At 38.8% G+C, this 17,874-nt stretch overlaps 2 protein-coding genes across 2 annotated transcripts; both read left to right on the top strand.

Moving 5' to 3' along the window:
- The first annotated feature begins 76 nt into the window (after positions 1-76).
- Positions 77-13,267, top strand: LOC145641994 (DDB1- and CUL4-associated factor homolog 1-like). Its single transcript, XM_081693039.1, has 14 exons — positions 77-489; positions 3,880-3,961; positions 4,097-4,213; positions 4,304-4,485; positions 4,571-5,474; positions 5,581-5,678; positions 5,797-6,217; positions 6,373-6,975; positions 7,048-7,227; positions 7,335-7,862; positions 8,114-8,224; positions 10,218-10,336; positions 10,432-12,034; positions 12,340-13,267. The coding sequence occupies exons 1-14, from the start codon at positions 212-214 to the stop codon at positions 13,021-13,023; spliced, it is 5,910 nt and encodes a 1,969-aa protein (XP_081549165.1). The 5' UTR covers positions 77-211; the 3' UTR covers positions 13,024-13,267.
- A 470-nt stretch (positions 13,268-13,737) lies between these two features.
- Positions 13,738-17,479, top strand: LOC145641995 (protein NRT1/ PTR FAMILY 6.4-like). Its single transcript, XM_081693040.1, has 6 exons — positions 13,738-13,979; positions 14,070-14,187; positions 14,283-14,500; positions 14,927-15,474; positions 16,228-16,802; positions 16,895-17,479. The coding sequence occupies exons 1-6, from the start codon at positions 13,977-13,979 to the stop codon at positions 17,170-17,172; spliced, it is 1,740 nt and encodes a 579-aa protein (XP_081549166.1). The 5' UTR covers positions 13,738-13,976; the 3' UTR covers positions 17,173-17,479.
- Positions 17,480-17,874: the final 395 nt, after the last annotated feature.

Below are 17,874 nucleotides of genomic sequence, written 5' to 3' on the forward strand. Positions count from 1 at the left end.
AAAAACCAACTAAGCCAAAAATGAAAGTCCTATAACCCGAACACAAAAAACCCGACCCGAAAATCTAATCCCGAACATTCCAAATTCCCATCTCTCTCTCTCCATCCCTAAACATATTTCCCTGCGACACACACAAACATAGACGCGAACCAAATTATATAATTAAGAGAGAGAAACACCTCCTCAACGTATTTCTCTCAGCTATCCTTTAATGGAGGAACCGACTACGTCATCCATGGAAGAACAACAACCTCCTTCTCCTTCGCAATCTCAATCGCAACCTCCTCCGTCACCTCCACCGCCGCCGGAGATTCCCGAGGGTTCCGGCGCCGGCGAAGATGTAGAAGATGATGATGAAGATGATGAGGAGGATGATGGGTTAGGTCTCAAAGCTCAGAAGTTTATGGAAATGATTACTTCTTCTCCTGATAACCCTAATCCTAAAGCTCTTCATGCTCTTGCTTCTCTTCTCGAAACTCAAGAATCCAGGTTTTTTTTTTCTTTTTTCTTTTTTATTTTTTGAATTTGAATTTGAGCTTGAGTTTTTGATTTTGTTTGTTATGAATTTTAGTGGATTTTTGGATAATTGATGTTGATTTTGGAAGTGGGGAGCCGAGGTGATACTGTGAAGTGGGAAAGTTGGAATTCTTAATTTTATATATTTGTTTGTGAATTATTATATAATAATGAATAAAGAAAGGGTTAATTTGTTTGAGGTTGTTGATTAGTGAAATTATCAAGTTGATGAAATTTTCTGTATATTATATAATATAGCTGGTGATGATTGTAGTGAGCTGTATTTGAGGATCACCTGGGTTTTATTGTGACGTTGCAATGATTATATCTCTCTTCGGATTATCGTATTTGAGGTTCAATTGGGTTTTATTGTGATGTTGCAATGATCGCCATCGAATCGATGCCGTTTATGGCTAGCTGGGCAATGCTTAGGAACAGAATTATTGTTTCTTACGGAGTAAAATCTGTTGGGATTTTAGCATCTGCTATATGACTATATCGTCGTAAAGATTTGAGTATATAATGAGTTTGTAGGTAGCCATAGTTTAATGAAAGGGATTTAGGTTACTTGTCTCCTTTTTTTCATTCTAGTTGAATTATAAAAAAAATTCTTCTTTTGTAGAAAATAATTTTCTCATTGTATGGTAAATGAAAGCCTGCAAACGGCTTGGGATTCTTTTCTTACATACAATTTTGAGGCTTCGGGCAATCTTTCTCCTTTTTTTTGCTGTTGGATTGATGTACCAAAGATGAGAGCTATAACTGCTTGAAAAAGTAATTGTTATTTCAGTTGTTTTCACCCTTTATAAATACTTGGGCTGTTTGCTGCAAATACTGTTTGAGCCTTATGGTTCGGTGACTTGTTATGGTGGAGGATAAGATAGAATAAATAAACATATCCCAATGTTGCATTTATGATTTTATCACATTATTATCTGGGTTGGAATTCTTAATTTATCTCCTAATTCCATCTGGATTTGGATTTTGAGTGGTTTGTGAAGAAAGAAATTGATTTCATGACGACTGGTTTGATTACTTGAGTATCTTTGTTACTTAATCCTGTTTAAGATGTACTTATATACCAATAAAAAAATTCAGTGATTACTAATTACTGGTATAGGGTGCATGCCTTTTCTTCTTGAGAGAGAGAGAGAGAGAGAGAGAGAGAGAGAGAGAGAGAGAGAGAGAAGGATGGGATTTTTATTTGATGACATATCAAATTCCCCAAACCATTTTAGGGGGTGTTTGGTATAGTAATTTTAGACGTAGGAATCGGATTCAATTAAGTGTTTCCATTTCTAGTTGTTTGGTATGTGTTAAAAGTATTAAATACCGTTTCCTAAGGGTAACAAAATCCCCCAAATTGTTACCCTTAACAAACTAGTGGAAACAAAATACGTTTCCTTACTCAATCACAATCTACTCAAATTGTTTCCATTCCATTAGGATACCAAATATATAGTAAAGGTAACGTTTATTATTACCCTTTCCCCTACTTATTTGAATCCTTTCCGTTTCATTTACAATATTTATACCAAATACCCCCTTAATGTAATGGTAAATCATAAACAATGCTATATGTCGTGTCAGAACTAGAAGTCTGGAAGTAGTTAATTGGTTGAAATAAAGGAAATAAGGATGGGATCAAGAGTAGAAACAATGCTGATTAACACTTTTAAGAGAGAGAAGAATGTGACACATGAGAATAGGAGGACAATGAGGAAGGAAAGTTTTGGTCGAATCATAGGTAATGGGCTGTGATGCTTTAGGTAGAAGAGATGCAGGGATATCGTATGACTTGGTGGAAGAGGAGGAACAATAAAATTGCAGATACTAGCTTTATTGTTGCACCCCTTTGAAAATGTGCTCCAAATGTCAACAAAAAACAGTGTGGCATTCTTTTTATGCTCTACAAGTGGTTTAGTGTTGAACAAAAGGAGTATTCCCTCTCTTCGAAACCCCTTGGGTAAACATTTTACATCCTTTCTTACGTTAAGGCATAACCATAATGGATTAATTGTGTCACAAGTAGATGAACTTGGGTTTAAATTTTGTGTGGTTCATTTTCTTGAAACTTTGGTGCTAGAATGGTTCTTTTGGCTGCCTAATTTAAACTACAACACAATTTAACATCTAATTATGAGATGTTTGATTATGTTGTCATGGTTTTAACTTTAAAATCATCTTAAATATGGTCAACTGGTACTTACGGTGATAATTAGAGGCATGGGGGTTCAAGAAGAAAAATTGATCTTTAGTTCCCATGTTAAACTTTAAAGCCTTGATTTTGATCTGTACGACTGCTTTAGTGCTTGCTGTGTGGATGTCAGGAATTTTTGGCTACATGCTGTATAAAAAGCTACTGTGGTTTCTTGTTTTCTCTCTCTCACTCTAATTTGTGTGTGTGTGTGGGGGGGGGGGGGGGGGGGGAGGGGGGTGGTTCCTTTCCTCATACTTCTGCTGGGTGTGGGATTTTTGGTACTACCTCCCGTCCAAATTACTCGCAACTTTGGAGTAGTTTACGGAGGCCGAGGCAAAATTTCCTAAGCATGTTTATTGAAAGATAAGGATATACACTTAAGTATTAATCAAGTAATAAAAAAAAAATTCAACCCAATTTTGAAAAAAAATCCCACGACCACCAACCCAGCCACGACCACCAAACCATTGACCAAACCACCGACCATGACCACTAACGACCACACCCAGCCACGGCCACCAACCCAGCACACCGACACAACCAACCCAGCAAACCCGACACACTGACACCGAAACCACAACCCAGCTCACCGAAACAACCAACACTGAAACCACCAACCCCAATCAACCGATTTGAAACCCACGACGCCGCCGATCTTAAACCACGAGGAAGGAGAGGAGAGAGAAAACTCATTCTCTTCATTATTACCGACGAACCCCGCCGCTCTTAACACCACAAAGCCACCATGAAAATGGGGTTGGAGGAGGAGAGAGAAAATTAACTAGGATGAGGGTTTAATTAATTAAGCTATTTGTAATTTAATAAGGTTGTTTGAAAAAAAATAGTAAGGGTACATTGGTCAATTACCACCCAAAATTTTACTAAAAAAGGAAAGAAATAGGAAAGTTACGAGTAATGTGGACCGGTCCAAAAAGGAAATAGTTGCGAGTAATTTGGACCGGAGGTAGTATATTATTTTGTTAATGTGCTCTACTGAGTAATTTCTTTGATTTTTTTCTAGTTCACTTACATTTTTTTTTATTAATAAAGACTGTCTACATTTAGTTTTTTTCTTGCTTTCCTGCATTTTATTGTGTTCTAGTTGTGGAAAATTTTCAGAACTCATAGCATTGAATAACTGGTTATCACACACATTGATACAGGTATATGGAAGAGGCAGATCATTCCTCCCCCAATCACACTCGAGCTTCACATAGTATTGGACGCTTGGGTAATATAATTCGGGTAATGGCTAGAGGACAATAGGAGTTTAGACTTCGTAATATTCTCCTTCATCAGAGCATCTACAATTTCATTATGGATTTGATTTTAATTTTGTTTGAAAATTTTCTCAGCTACCTGAATTGTTATCTTCTTCAGGAAAATGATGAATTCTTTGAATTAATCTCATCAAAATTTCTATCAGAGTCTAGATATTCAGTATCTATCCAGGCTGCTGCTGCGAGGGTGCTTCTTAGCTGTTCACTAACTTGGATGGTAACTTGTTGATTGATTTAGCTCACATTGTCATCATGCAGAATCATATGAGTATTTTAATCTTACTAAATAGCTGTAATATATGTGCAGTTCCCCCATGTATTTGAAGATGATGTTACAGAAAACATAAAAAACTGGGTTTTGGATGACAGTGCGAAATGTTGCAGTGGTGATGATGGCTTATGGAAACGACAATTTGGTGAAACAAAGTGCTCTGATTTTGATATGCGCAAGACTTATGCTACAGGACTTCTTGCATTATGCTTAACTAGGTATGTCAGAGATTCAATATCTTGTTTTGGACTGTGCTTTTTCCCCTAAAATTTGCTCACTAATTTTCATCCATCAAATTGGCAGTGGTAGTCAAGTTGTTGAAGATGTCTTAACTTCTGGTTTGTCAGCTAAGCTGATGCGTTGTCTTCGTAATCGTGTCTTGATTGAGACAAGTAGTAGTCAAAAAGATACAAGTCATGTCGCTGAGAATAAAGGTGTTTCTACAGTAGGTGGTGGAAGAGGTAGAGATGAAAGTCGTACCAGATTACGACCACCTATGGAGACTGCTTCTCTAGACGATTCTAGGATACTAGAAGATGGAGGTTCAGCTGATCTAGGCAGTGAAAGGGATCATGATAGAAGCTTTAACAGGCCAGTGCATGGAGAAGAACGATGGATTATTGGAGAGCCACTTGATGGATTGGCTGAAGATATTGACTTTTATGATGCTGATATTGACGGTGAGGATCGTTGGCATGGGCGGGATATGCATGATGGAAGGTTGAAAACTGGGGAAAGAAATGGACCGGGAAGATCTTTGCATGATGAAGATAATGATGAAAGCGCAAGAGATGATTCAGCTAGGCGTAGGGTGAATCGTGGGTGGATGAGATCTAGGAGTAAAACCAGGGGTAATGAAAGCACTACAGAGCCTGAACAATCTATTATGTCTCCTGGGTCAGGAAGCCGTGGAGGACAATTGCGTAGTGGTAGGGAGAGGAGTTCAACTAAAAATTTGGATGCTAAGCGAGTAATTGATAACAAGAAAAGCTCAAGTAGGACAACTGCTGAAGGTATTGCAATGGATAAAGAAGATATTGATGAATGCATCTGTGAGTGCAGAATTGGCTCCAAGGACATCTCAGATCTTGTAAAAGCAGCTGTTAGGGCTGCTGAAGCTGAAGCAAAAGCTGCCAATGCACCGATAGAAGCTGTCAAGGCTGCTGGAGAGGCTGCTGCTGAACTTGTGAAAAGTACTGCAATGGATGTAAGCAAACACCCTCCCCCTCTCCAAGTCACCACCATTCCCCCTCTCCTTGAGCTTTGTCTTTCAGATAAAACACATTTTCTAACTTTGTATTTTACATTAATAGGAGTTCAAAACTACAAATGATGAAGAGGCCGCATTTTTGGCAGCTTCAAAAGCCGCATCCACTGTTATTGATGCAGCTAATGCAGTTGAAGTTTCAAGGTTGTCATTTTAGAATCATGCCATACAATACATGTCGCAGTATTAATTAATTGGTTTTGTGATTATGTTTTATGGGTTTCTTTTAAATATGCTAAATGGTGTAATTGATTGATTGTAGGAATACTGAAAGTGTTAGTGTGGATTTACCAAAAGATGGAGCTGCTGAGCCGGAACCGAATGAGGATGTAGAATTTTTCATCCCAGATAGTGATACACTTGCCCAACAAAGGGAGAAGTTTTGCATCCAGTGTCTTGTGCTCTTAGGAGAGTATGTTGAAGTATTAGGGCCTGTGTTGCATGAGAAGGGGGTTGATGTTTGCCTCGCGTTATTACAGAGATATTCTAAAGAAAAGAAGGAATCAGAAATAGTCTCTTCCTTGCCTGAAGTGTTGAAGCTGATATGTGCTTTAGCTGCTCACAGAAAATTTGCTGCAGTATTTGTGGATCGAGGTGGCATCCAAAAATTGCTTGCTGTACCAAGAGTCCTTCACACTTTCTTTGGCCTTTCCTCTTGCTTGTTTACTATTGGGTCTCTTCAGGTAAGATATTTCATTCGGTTTGCCTTGTGAATATTTTGGGATCTATTTTGTAATTTATCCTATTGAGTATAACTCCATGTGTGTTTGTACCTGTAGTTTATTTTTATTTCCAAACATCTGACATCAAAATATTATATCTGAAATATGTGTTTTAGGGTATCATGGAACGTGTTTGTGCCCTTCCTTCTGATGTAATTTATAAGTTGGTTGAGCTGGGTCTTCAGCTTCTGGAGTGCCCGCAGGATCAGGCTCGAAAAAATGCAGCTTTATTCTTCGCTGCTGCATTTGTGTTCAGAGCTGTCCTTGATGTTTTTGATGCACAGGATGGTCTGCAGAAATCACTTGGCCTTCTGCGTGATGCTGCTTCTGTAAGATCGGGAGTTAATTCAGGGACCTTGGGGGCTTCTGCCCCAGGAGCACTTAGAAATGATCGATCAAATGCTGATGTACTTACGTCATCTGAAAAACAGATAGCTTACCACACTTGTGTTGCTCTGCGACAGTATTTTAGAGCGCAACTGTTGCTGCTGGTGGATACTGTTCGTCCTAACAAAAGCAATCGAAGTATAGCTCGTAATATTCCAAGCATGAGAGCTGGCTATAAGCCTCTTGATATAAGTAATGAGGCTGTGGATGCAGTTTTTCTCCAGATACAGAAGGACCGAAAGCTTGGCCCTGCTTTGGTCAGAGCTAGATGGCCAGCAGTTGAGAGATTTTTAGCTTGTAATGGACACGTGACAATGCTGGAGCTATGTCAGGTGATCATCTTTCTCCCCTATTTGAATGATTCTCTTGAATCTTAAATATAGTACTAACTTTTATAAATATAGGCTCCACCTGTTGAGCGATATCTTCACGACTTGCTTCAATATGCATTGGGTATTTTGCATATTGTCACATTGGTACCATATAGCCGGAAATTGATAGCTACTGCCACATTAAGCAATGATCGTGTTGGGATAGCTGTTATTTTGGATGCTGCTAGTGGGCCTGGCTATATCGACCCTGATGTAAGTTCACTGTTGTTCTGTGCCAAGTATACAAGTGGAGATATTCTGATTAGTTTCTTGCAGCCTTGACTCCTGCTTTGCTAATTTTTTGTGTTTTTGATATTCAGATTATTCAGCAGGCATTACATGTGTTGATCAACCTTGTTTGTCCTCCACCATCGATCAGTAATAAATCACCTCTCCTTGCACAAAACCAGCAATCTGTTTCAGTAAATCCTTCTACAGAGGCCAGAGATAGAAATACAGAGAGGAATGCCACTGATCGAGCACTTTCCAGTCAAAGTGAAGCAAGGGAGCGAAACGGTGAACCCAGTACTGCAGATCGGGGTTTGTCTGTTAATAACACCATGCAAAGCCCATCTCCAAACTTAGCCTCTGGATTAGTGGGAGATCGTAGAATTTCCTTAGGTGCTGGTGCTGGGTGTGCCGGCCTTGCTGCTCAGTTAGAACAAGGATATCGCCAAGCAAGAGAGGCTGTCCGTACTAATAATGGCATTAAGGTTCTTTTGCAACTCCTTCAAACCCGTGTGGTATTGCCACCAGCTACTCTTGATTGTCTGCGTGCACTAGCATGCCGAGTCTTGCTTGGCTTAGCCAGGGATGATACTATTGCACATATATTGACAAAGCTTCAGGTAAGATACCTTCTCTATATAGGTTATTCTTTGTCGAAGGCACCGCTAGTTCAGTATCATCTCATTTGTAGATGGGTGAAAATACGCTTGCTTTCAACTAATACAATAATTAAATAAGTTGTAAATCTAAATAAAGAGGATATTAATGTGAGTAGAATGATGAGCTTATATTTGTATATTTCTTAAAGCAGAAAATATGATAAATTGTCATATGATTCAAAAACATATCTTCTTTTAAACTGGATTTATAGGTTGGCAAAAAGTTGTCAGAAGTGATCAGAGATTTGGGAAATCAGAACCCTGGAACTGAGCAAAACCGGTGGCAAACAGAGCTTACACAGGCAGCTATTGAGCTAATTGCGGTATGTGATGGTTAGAGATGTACTTGCATTTGCATATGTTGTCTTTATCTGTTTCTCTCAACTCCTCCATTTTCTTGTTAGATTTAGCGCCTTCTTGACTGAATTTGATACTACACCTCTGAATTTCTTATGCACAATATTACTATTTTTATATCATAGCTTATTTAGGACTTCAATGTTTACCTTTGGAGTATTTTAGATGCATTCTTTGATGCATTTGCATGTTGGGTCTGTTTTTTTTCTAGTCAGTTGCATCTTGTATCCATGAGCTTAGTTTGGTAAGTTAACTTGTGAGTTGGCCTGTTCGAAGTAGTCCAGGCAAGAGAAGCATAACTTAATTGTTCAAAAAATGAGACTAATAATTGATGCAGAGTTTTGGAACAATCAAATTGTAGAAGAGAATAGAGAGAGGTGGCTGGAAAAATTAAAAAAATATTGGTGTTAAACACTATAGTACTACACTGTGGCATTATAAATGTGCAACCAAAAAATTGGGATATACTACTTAAATAGCAGAAGCCTTCCTACAGTAAACACAAACCAAAATATAAGAGAATCTAATCCTAACAAAATATGAAAACATTTGATGCATGTCTATTATAAAGTATAGTAAGATAAGATACATTGATATTTTAGATCTCAAAAGGTAATCTAACATGTTAAGTTTTTTTCCCTCTCCAATGCTCCCCAACCAATAAGGTGTTTCAGTACAATGGTGTTTGGGGATAGAGATTCTTTTGAGTTTAAAATCAAGAATTTTGTGACCCTTTGCTTGGAACTAATTCTAGTAATACATGAAGCATAAAAATGTTGGCTTAAGAAGATTTCCGTGAGAATTTTGTTCTTATCAGGCAACCAACCATATTCCATTCTTGCACTTGTGAGGTTTGGGAAGCCTAGTGATCCGTGACTTGCAAAGCACTAGTGGGTAAGGTTGGGAGGATCAAATATGCCTTGGTGGAGCTTTGAATTTCCATACTAATATTTGGACTAACAGTCAACATGTTAAGGCAAATCAAACAAGTTAGTCATTGGTCTAAGCCTCTGGGTAAATGGTATCTATGGCTTCAGCGTGCAAATCTTTGTTGGATAACACTATAGTGATTGCATACTGTAACTTTGTCACCTTGATCAAGTTCTGTAGCCTAGTAGCCTAAAACGGACATTAGCTGAAAATAAATAGTTGACAGCACTCGTGGCTGATTTATCTTTCCTTAGCTTGCAGATTCAGATTGTGCTGTACAAAGGTAGCTCTAGGTTGTGAAATACGAGTACATTTGGGGTAAAGGGAAAAATTCATTGGGTGTTCTTGAGGTATAAACCTGGTACATCGTCAAACAAGGACTCTTGCCAATCGATCCATTCACTGTGTGTTTGTGTGTCTTTTATGTATTTATTTATTTTATTTTACACTGGAAGGAAACTTGACGATTTGCGTGGTTAAGTTCCAAATTATCTAGTTTGCACCAAGAATTTGCCTTAAGTGCTCACCTAGACAGCTAGGCTAAGTGTTCTTTACATACTTCCGGCTGTGAATTTGGTGTTAGCCATGCTTGTGGCCTTGTTTGGCAAATGGCTGTTGGCGGTTGGCTGATTCACTTGGCTTGTTTGACCAGCTGGAATGTTTGGCTGTTTATAATGACTTTTGAAATTGGCTGTTTAAGCCGGCTGTTTATAAAAGTGTTTGGTAAATTAATTGTTGGTTGTTGACTGTTTATTTGATAATTTGTGAGCCAACAAGCCAAAAGCCAACAAAAAAAGTTACTCAAAGCAGCTTTTTCATTTTGGCTTAAAAGCCAGCTTTTTCGCTGACTAAAAAGCCAATTACCAAACACGTTTTTTGGCTGTTTGACCACATAAAAAAGCCAAAAGCCAAAAGCTAACCAAAAAGCCATTTACCAAACATGGCATGTATATTTTTATAAAATGTTAACCAGAGTTTTGATTGTATACCTATTTAGATTTGATATTATGTTTTTCTCTTGATCCACAGATTGTGACAAATTCAGGCCGTGCTAGCACTTTAGCTGCTACTGATGCTGCTACCCCAACACTGAGGCGTATTGAGAGAGCTGCTATTGCTGCTGCTACCCCTATCACATACCATTCAAGGTACCCTGTGTTTGTGATTCTGATCCTAATTTTGTCTCTTGTACTTGTGTGTTCTAATTTATTTATTTTTTTGTTTATTTGTATTTTATTTTCAGGGAACTCTTGCTGCTTATGCATGAACATTTACAGGCTTGTGGTTTAACCTCTAGTGCTGCTACACTGATGAAAGAGGCACAGTTGACGCCTCTGCCATCCTTGTCTGCACCGTCATCTCTTGCTCACCATGCTTCTGTGCAAGAGATGCCTTCTATACAGATTCAGTGGCCATCTGGTCGAGCTCCCGGTGGATTTCTAAACAAGTTAAAATTGCTGGCTCAGAATGAGGAACTCCCCTTGAAATGTGATTCGGCTGTCTCTTCAAAGAAGAAGCCTCTTTTTTTCTCATCTAGCTTCAGTGCTCGATCAAAGGGTAGACCTTCATCTACTGAGCTCCAAACACCTTTGATAAGCAAATCACACAGTTTTTCAAGAAGGGCTCTGGGACCTGCTACTCTTCCAGAAAATTCTGAACCAACTTCAGATATGACGGCCGATGGCGATACTCATATGAAATCTCCAATAGTGCTGCCTATGAAAAGGAAGCTTACAGAGCTAAAGGAGGCTGCAGCAGCCTCATCTGCAAAACGATTGAATGCCAGTGAGCATGGATTAAAGTCTCCTGTATTCCAAACTCCTAATGGTGTCCGCAGAGGGAGTCTATTAAATGACCTTTCTGGTTCCGTTACCCCAAATCCAAGTTTCAAGGACTTTTATGGGAGACAAACGCCTTTAGCAGGCCAAATTGATAATATTGAGGATGGTCAGTACAATGAAACTCCTTTTGCTCCCAACCCAGGGCTTTCAGCTGACTTACAACCTGCCAACTCTGAAAGGCTGACCTTAGACTCCATTGTTGTTCAGTACTTGAAGCATCAACATCGCCAGTGTCCTGCTCCCATAACTACTTTACCTCCCCTTTCTCTCTTACACCCTCATGTTTGCCCTGAACCTAGACGAAGTCTTGATGCTCCTTCTAATGTGACTGCACGTCTTTCTACTCGTGAATTCAGAAGTATGTATGGTGGCATCCATGGTAGTAGAAAGGATCGTCAATTTGTGTACAGCCGGTTTAGGCCATGGCGAACTTGTAGGGATGATGCTGCTGCCCTTTTGACATGCATGACGTTTCTTGGCGACTCTTCCCAGATTGCTGCTGGGAGTCATTCTGGAGAGCTCAAAATTTTCGACACCAATAGTAATAACATTTTAGAAACTTGTACCAGCCATCAGACTCCTTTGATACTTGTTCAGTCGTATCAATCTAATGCAACTAATCTAGTGCTGTCTTCCAGCTCCCTTGATGTTAAGCTGTGGGATGCATCTTCAATATCAGGCGGGCCTATCCAAACATTTGATGGATGTAAAGCCGCTAGGTTTGGCAACACTGGTTCTTGTTTTGCAGCCTTACCAACTGAAGCATCTCAACGAGAGATTCTCTTGTATGATGTGGCAACCCACCGGTTGGATCAGAAACTCTCAGATACCTCTTCTGGTCCTTCTGGTCGAGGTCATGCATACTCTATTGTGCACTTTAGTCCTGATGATACAAGGTTGCTTTGGAATGGAGTCTTGTGGGATCGACGGGCTTCTGGTCCAGTGCATCGATTTGACCACCTTACAGATTATGGTGGCGGTGGCTTTCATCCTGCAGGAAATGAGGTGAATTATTATGCTATAACATAATCTTGTTTCAATTTTTTATACTTCTCCAAAGAGTTTCTAATAGGTCTTTTACCAGTTTTTGACCATCCTTGTCTTGTTTGAATTTGTTTATTATTCCATGCTGTTATTTTAGAATTGCTCCTGATTTTGCTTTCTGTTTAATTGGGGTGTTTGGAGTTAAGCTATATTGTCCAGGTTTTGTGGCATACACCAAAGTTTCTGTAATTTTCTGATATTCAAGCTGCTCTTCCTTTTGTTGTGATTTATGTTCATCCCATGACTAAGTTCATTTGTTGTTTCAGGTTATTATAAACTCAGAAGTTTGGGATCTCCGAAAGTTCAGGCTTCTTAGAAGTGTGCCTTCTCTTGACCAAACTGTTATCACATTTAACAGTAGCGGAGATGTCATTTATGCCATTTTAAGGAGGAATCTCGACGACATAATGTCATCTGTCAACACTCGTCGTTGCAAACACCCACTGTTTTCTGCATTCCGCACATTGGATGCTGTCAGCTACTTTGATATAGCCACAATCCCTGTGGACCGTGCTGTTCTGGATTTTGCAGCCGAGCCAACAGATTCATTTGTTGGGCTGGTCACTATGGATGACCAGGATGAGATGTTCTCGTCTGCTAGGGTTTACGAGATTGGTCGCCGAAGACCTCCTGATGACGACTCCGATCCTGATGATGTTGAAAGTGAGGAGGACGACGACGATGATGATGATGATGAAGATGACGTGGATCTAGATCCCATATTGGGCCCAGATCTTGACGGGGATGGTGATAGTGACGGTGATGATATGAGCAACGATGATAGCGGGTCTGACATCGATGACGATGATGAAGATGACGGTGACTTCTTGGTTGATGGTGGCGGTTACGATGTAGGGGGCGGGATTCTGGAAATCTTATCAGAAGGCGATGAAGACGACGATGACAGCGACATGATGGGATCTTTTAGCAGTGGGGATGAATTCATGTAATGGCAATGCCTGATTGAGGGGAGTGGAGTTGTTGGGTTTCAAGGGTCCATCCAGGTACCATTATCTCAAAAGAAAAAGGGGGTTTGGTACTTGGTCTTGTAACTATAGTTAGTTTAGGTCACAAATACATCACCTGCCTTCCATGAGTCATAAGAGAGAGAAAAGAGAGAAAAATGGAGGCTATTCCTTTCCTGTTCAGGATTTTGATTTCATTAATCTAAAGTGTCCTCAATAATTTTCCTCATATGATTGTCATTTTGTTGTTTTGTTAGTTATTATTGTCTACCGTTAATACTGAGTCTATACATACATTGCCACGCGTCGCGAACGCGTTACTGCCTCAAATGAAATTTAAAGTAAAAAGTTTTACGCAATTTGGATATTTCCAGTCATCATCTCTTTTTTGATGCTGTATCTCCAGTTGTTCAAAAGCGTTTTGATATTGTCCAAATGAAAGGAAGTGTGAATCACTAACCTCCCTTAATTATGACGCTATATGCTAAGAAATTCATGATAATCTTAAAGATAAGCAACTGACAAATAAAATGTCTTTTTCTGCTGTGGGTTCATTCATGCACCCTATAAAACTATAAGAGCCACATGAACATGCTATGATAAACAAGCTCTTAAGACTCTTCACCACTGAAAGTTTGTGTGGTTTACTAATTTTAAGCTGTACTTCCAAAGTTACAGTAATTTGTTTTTTATTTGGCTTTTCGGGCCACCGTTCAATAATTCATTTGCCCATTCATATGTTTGCTGTCTTTACTGCAACTGAATCCAGGACAAAGTTGCTTACCTGCTGTATTATATAACTCTCTTTGATTCATTATCTCTCTTGCTCCCACATTCTCTATTGGTTCATATATTCTCTCATTTCTCATTACCAAGTAGCAGTATCTTTCGAGTTTCAGCAGTGCTCTTTGAGGCTTAAGCTCTGCAAGTGTGATATCATGGTAATGCTACATGATTTTTTTTTTTTAACTGTTTTCTATGTTTGTGTTTTCGACTTTCCACCTGATATATTTCTGCATTGGTTACTGCAGGTTTTGGTCGGAGATTACGACAAACATGGTGATGATAGTGAAGCTGTAGTAGACTTTAATGGAAATCCAGCAGATACAACTCGTACTGGAGGGTGGCTTGCTGCTGGCCTCATTTTAGGTTGGTATACATGCAGTTTTGAGCTGCATTCTTCCCTATCTTTTCTTTTTATTTGTGACAGCAGATTTTTGACAAGTTTTTTCTTGTTATTGTAGGGACTGAATTTGCTGAAAGAGTATGTGTTATGGGGATTTCGATGAATTTGGTCACGTACTTGGTTGGATCTCTGCATCTTACCTCATCAAAATCAGCTACTATAGTGACCAACTTCATGGGAACTCTCAATCTTCTAGGCTTGTTTGGAGGATTTGTCGCTGATGCTAAGCTAGGGCGGTACTTGACTGTTGCTATCTTTGCATCCATAGCAGCTGTGGTGAGTTTCAGCTTCAGAGCTTACAAATCTAGTTTAGAATAACCGAATAAGCTTATTTTATATTTGTGTTCCAGCACAAAGTATGTCACTAACAAAGCATATTTTTTGTGCATGACATAGCTTCTAGAAATAGAATATTAGGCGTATCTAAACTGGATTCATTTATCAATGTATTATAATCATCAATTAGATTCTTGGGTATCCCTATCTTTAGGTATATGTTATAACCAGGTGTATTTAAGAATCTTCAAAGTCAATGAGCTCTTAAAGGACTGATTGTGATTTTATTTTCTGATTGTGAATTTACAAAGTCTAGGTGCTTTTTCCTCCTGTTTTATTTCTCGTCGAGACTAAAAACATTTTTTTTTCCTGTTATGTAATGTGAAGTATTGACTTGTTTCATATAATCTTTTATGTATAAACTAGGGAGTGTCACTCTTAACATTGGCAACCTCACTTCCAAGCATGAGACCCCCTCCATGCAGCAACATAGGGGCACCAGATAGCGACTGCATTCAAGCCAATGGCAAGCAATTAGCCATGCTCTATGCCGCTCTTTACATCCTTGCTCTAGGTGGAGGGGGCATAAAGTCCAATGTCTCAGGCTTTGGTACTGACCAATTTGATCCATCAGACCCAAAAGAAGAAAAGGCCATGATATTCTTCTTCAACAGGTTCTACTTCTGCATCAGCATAGGCTCACTGTTTGCTGTTACTGTCCTTGTTTATGTTCAAGATGATGTAGGAAGAGGGTGGGGTTATGGCATTTCAGCTGCAACCATGATGGTTGGGGTCCTTGTTTTACTGGCCGGAACACGGTTGTATCGGTACAAGTCTCCTCAGGGAAGTCCCCTGACAGTTGTCTGGAGGGTGCTTTTCCTGGCCTTTAAAAAGAGGAAGCTTCCTCATCCCTCTCATCCCAGCTTTCTGAATGGGTTTCAGACTGCCAAGATCTCTTACAGTCCTTTGTTCAGGTAAACATCTTCCTTTTGACACATTTTTTTTCCTTTTTCTACATAAAATAAGGGAAATCCAGAAATATCTTTTAATGGGGTCCTTTATTTAATTGCTTTGCATGTTTCTTTTTTGTCTTTAAATTATAAACTTTTTGGATATTCTTATATAATACTTACAATAATTGGCCTTTCTTCCAGTGTGGGGTGTTGGAGGACCCTATTATGCATAATTATTGGCTAATCTTTGGAATTACAACTTTGCATGATAACAATCAATTAATGCAGTCTGGTATTTGTTATACCAAATCAATTCAATCATTGTACTGGGATTCCAAATCTATTTTTTCTGTCCTGTATTGCTTTGTATTTCGTATGTACTCGAAAATTGAGTGCAGTAGATGGATAGAAAATAAGAGGATGTGTGAGGTTGATGAGAGAAAAAGTAATGGAGTGCGGGGATCGAGAGAAAAATAAACACAAAAGAATATCCTTCAGACAACTGTGCGATTAATTTTGACAACTAATTTGATTTAGCAAAACTGAGCCGACTTAAAAGAATATGACCATAATCAAGATCGGAGAACCCAGTTTGATTCAAATTTAAATTTATCCTAATCAACCTGAATATGACTAAAATAAGCTAATTTTCAGACTTAATTGATAATTATTAAAACTCTTCAAATCTGTTAGAAAATTTGTGTTGGATTAGAAAGTATTTAAGCTTAAATATGATTATATGAAGACTAAGTTTGTGAAATTTTGAACCTGCAGATGTCTTGACAAAGCGGCCATCATAGACGATTTTGCTGCAAAGGACGAAAACAGGTACAATCCATGGATAGTCTCAACAATGACTGAAGTTGAAGAGGTGAAATTGGTGCTTAAATTGTTCCCCATTTGGTCTACCTGTATTCTCTTCTGGACAGTCTATTCTCAGATGACTACATTCACAATTGAGCAAGCAACTTTCATGGACCGAAAAGTAGGATCCTTTGACGTTCCTGCAGGCTCTTTCTCTGTATTCCTCTTCATTTCAATCCTCCTCTTTACCTCCTTGAACGAAAGGGTATTCGTCCCCATTGCCAGGAGACTCACACACAATTCTCAAGGCCTCACGAGCCTTCAAAGGGTTGGGATTGGTCTTGTGTCTGCTATGCTAGCGATGATTGCTGCTGCCATCGTTGAGATACACAGGAAACAGAAAGCACATCAGGGAATTAAAATCAGCGCGTTCTGGCTTGTCCCTCAGTACTTATTTGTTGGTGCAGGGGAGGGATTCGCTTATGTTGGCCAGCTCGAGTTCTTCATTAGGGAGGCCCCTGAAAAGATGAAATCTATGAGCACTGGTAAGTATCAGAAGCTGTATTTTTCATAGAGAAATTTGCCTACTACTACAGCTTAATATCGAAATTCTAAACTGTCTGTTTTATGAATGCAGGGTTCTTCCTGAGCACACTTGCAATGGGATTTTTTGTGAGCAGCTTGCTGGTTTCGATAGTAGATGAAACATCACATGAGACATGGTTGAAGAGCAACTTGAATAAGGGAAGGTTGAATGATTTCTACTGGCTACTCGCCGGGTTGGTGGCCATAGACTTCGTTGTTTTTCTAATTTTCGCCATGAAACATCAGTACAAAGTAAAGCAACATATAGAAGTGTTACAAAGTGATGAGAAGGAACTCGAGAGTTGGGAGAAAGGCAATGGAGTTGCTTAGTGTAAGGATGCATGAAAGAAAATGTTCATGTACAATTGATTAGGGGAGTGTATTGTCCGAACTATGTAAATCATGTAGAGCTCGGAGCTCGATCCGATAGCTTGGAGCTCGATCCGATCCAATAGTTTCAATCACCTCTAAACCTCAAGGTACAAACCTTAGAGGTTAATTATTGTTAGGAATTTTAGTATGCTTTAGTTAGAGTAGTTTATGTCTTGCACTAAGATTGTTGATTCTCTACAATGTGTAAATTGCAAGTTCTCCATTTCCTTAAAGGGTTGAAGATATAGCAATGGTTTTTCTTTGATGTTTTCACTATTAACTTTTAGCTAATTCATAAATGGTTGATCACTAGGTTACAATTATTGTACAAAGAAAGACACAAACGACAAATTTTAAAATTGTTTAGTTATGAATGAAAATGAATGAAAATAACATCATGTTTTATATAAATATTAACTAAATTTTATTATAACATTTCAAAACCAAATCGATATCATACTTTTATTTGGTGTTTTATATAAATAATGTGTCTTTTTGTATCTTTTGAGGTGGCAATGTCACATTAGTCACTTTAATAAATTCTTGTGGGAGAAATGTAACAAAAAAAAAAATTGGTCACAAAAGATCAAAGTTAGGTTAGATGACATGACAATGGATAAATGGTGTAGGAAATTAAAGGAAATATACTCCTTCTGTTCC

This window comes from Chenopodium album, chromosome 8, assembly GCF_948465745.1.
Source record: "Chenopodium album chromosome 8, dcCheAlbu1.1, whole genome shotgun sequence".
In the NCBI taxonomy this organism is placed as follows: Eukaryota; Viridiplantae; Streptophyta; class Magnoliopsida; order Caryophyllales; family Amaranthaceae; genus Chenopodium; species Chenopodium album.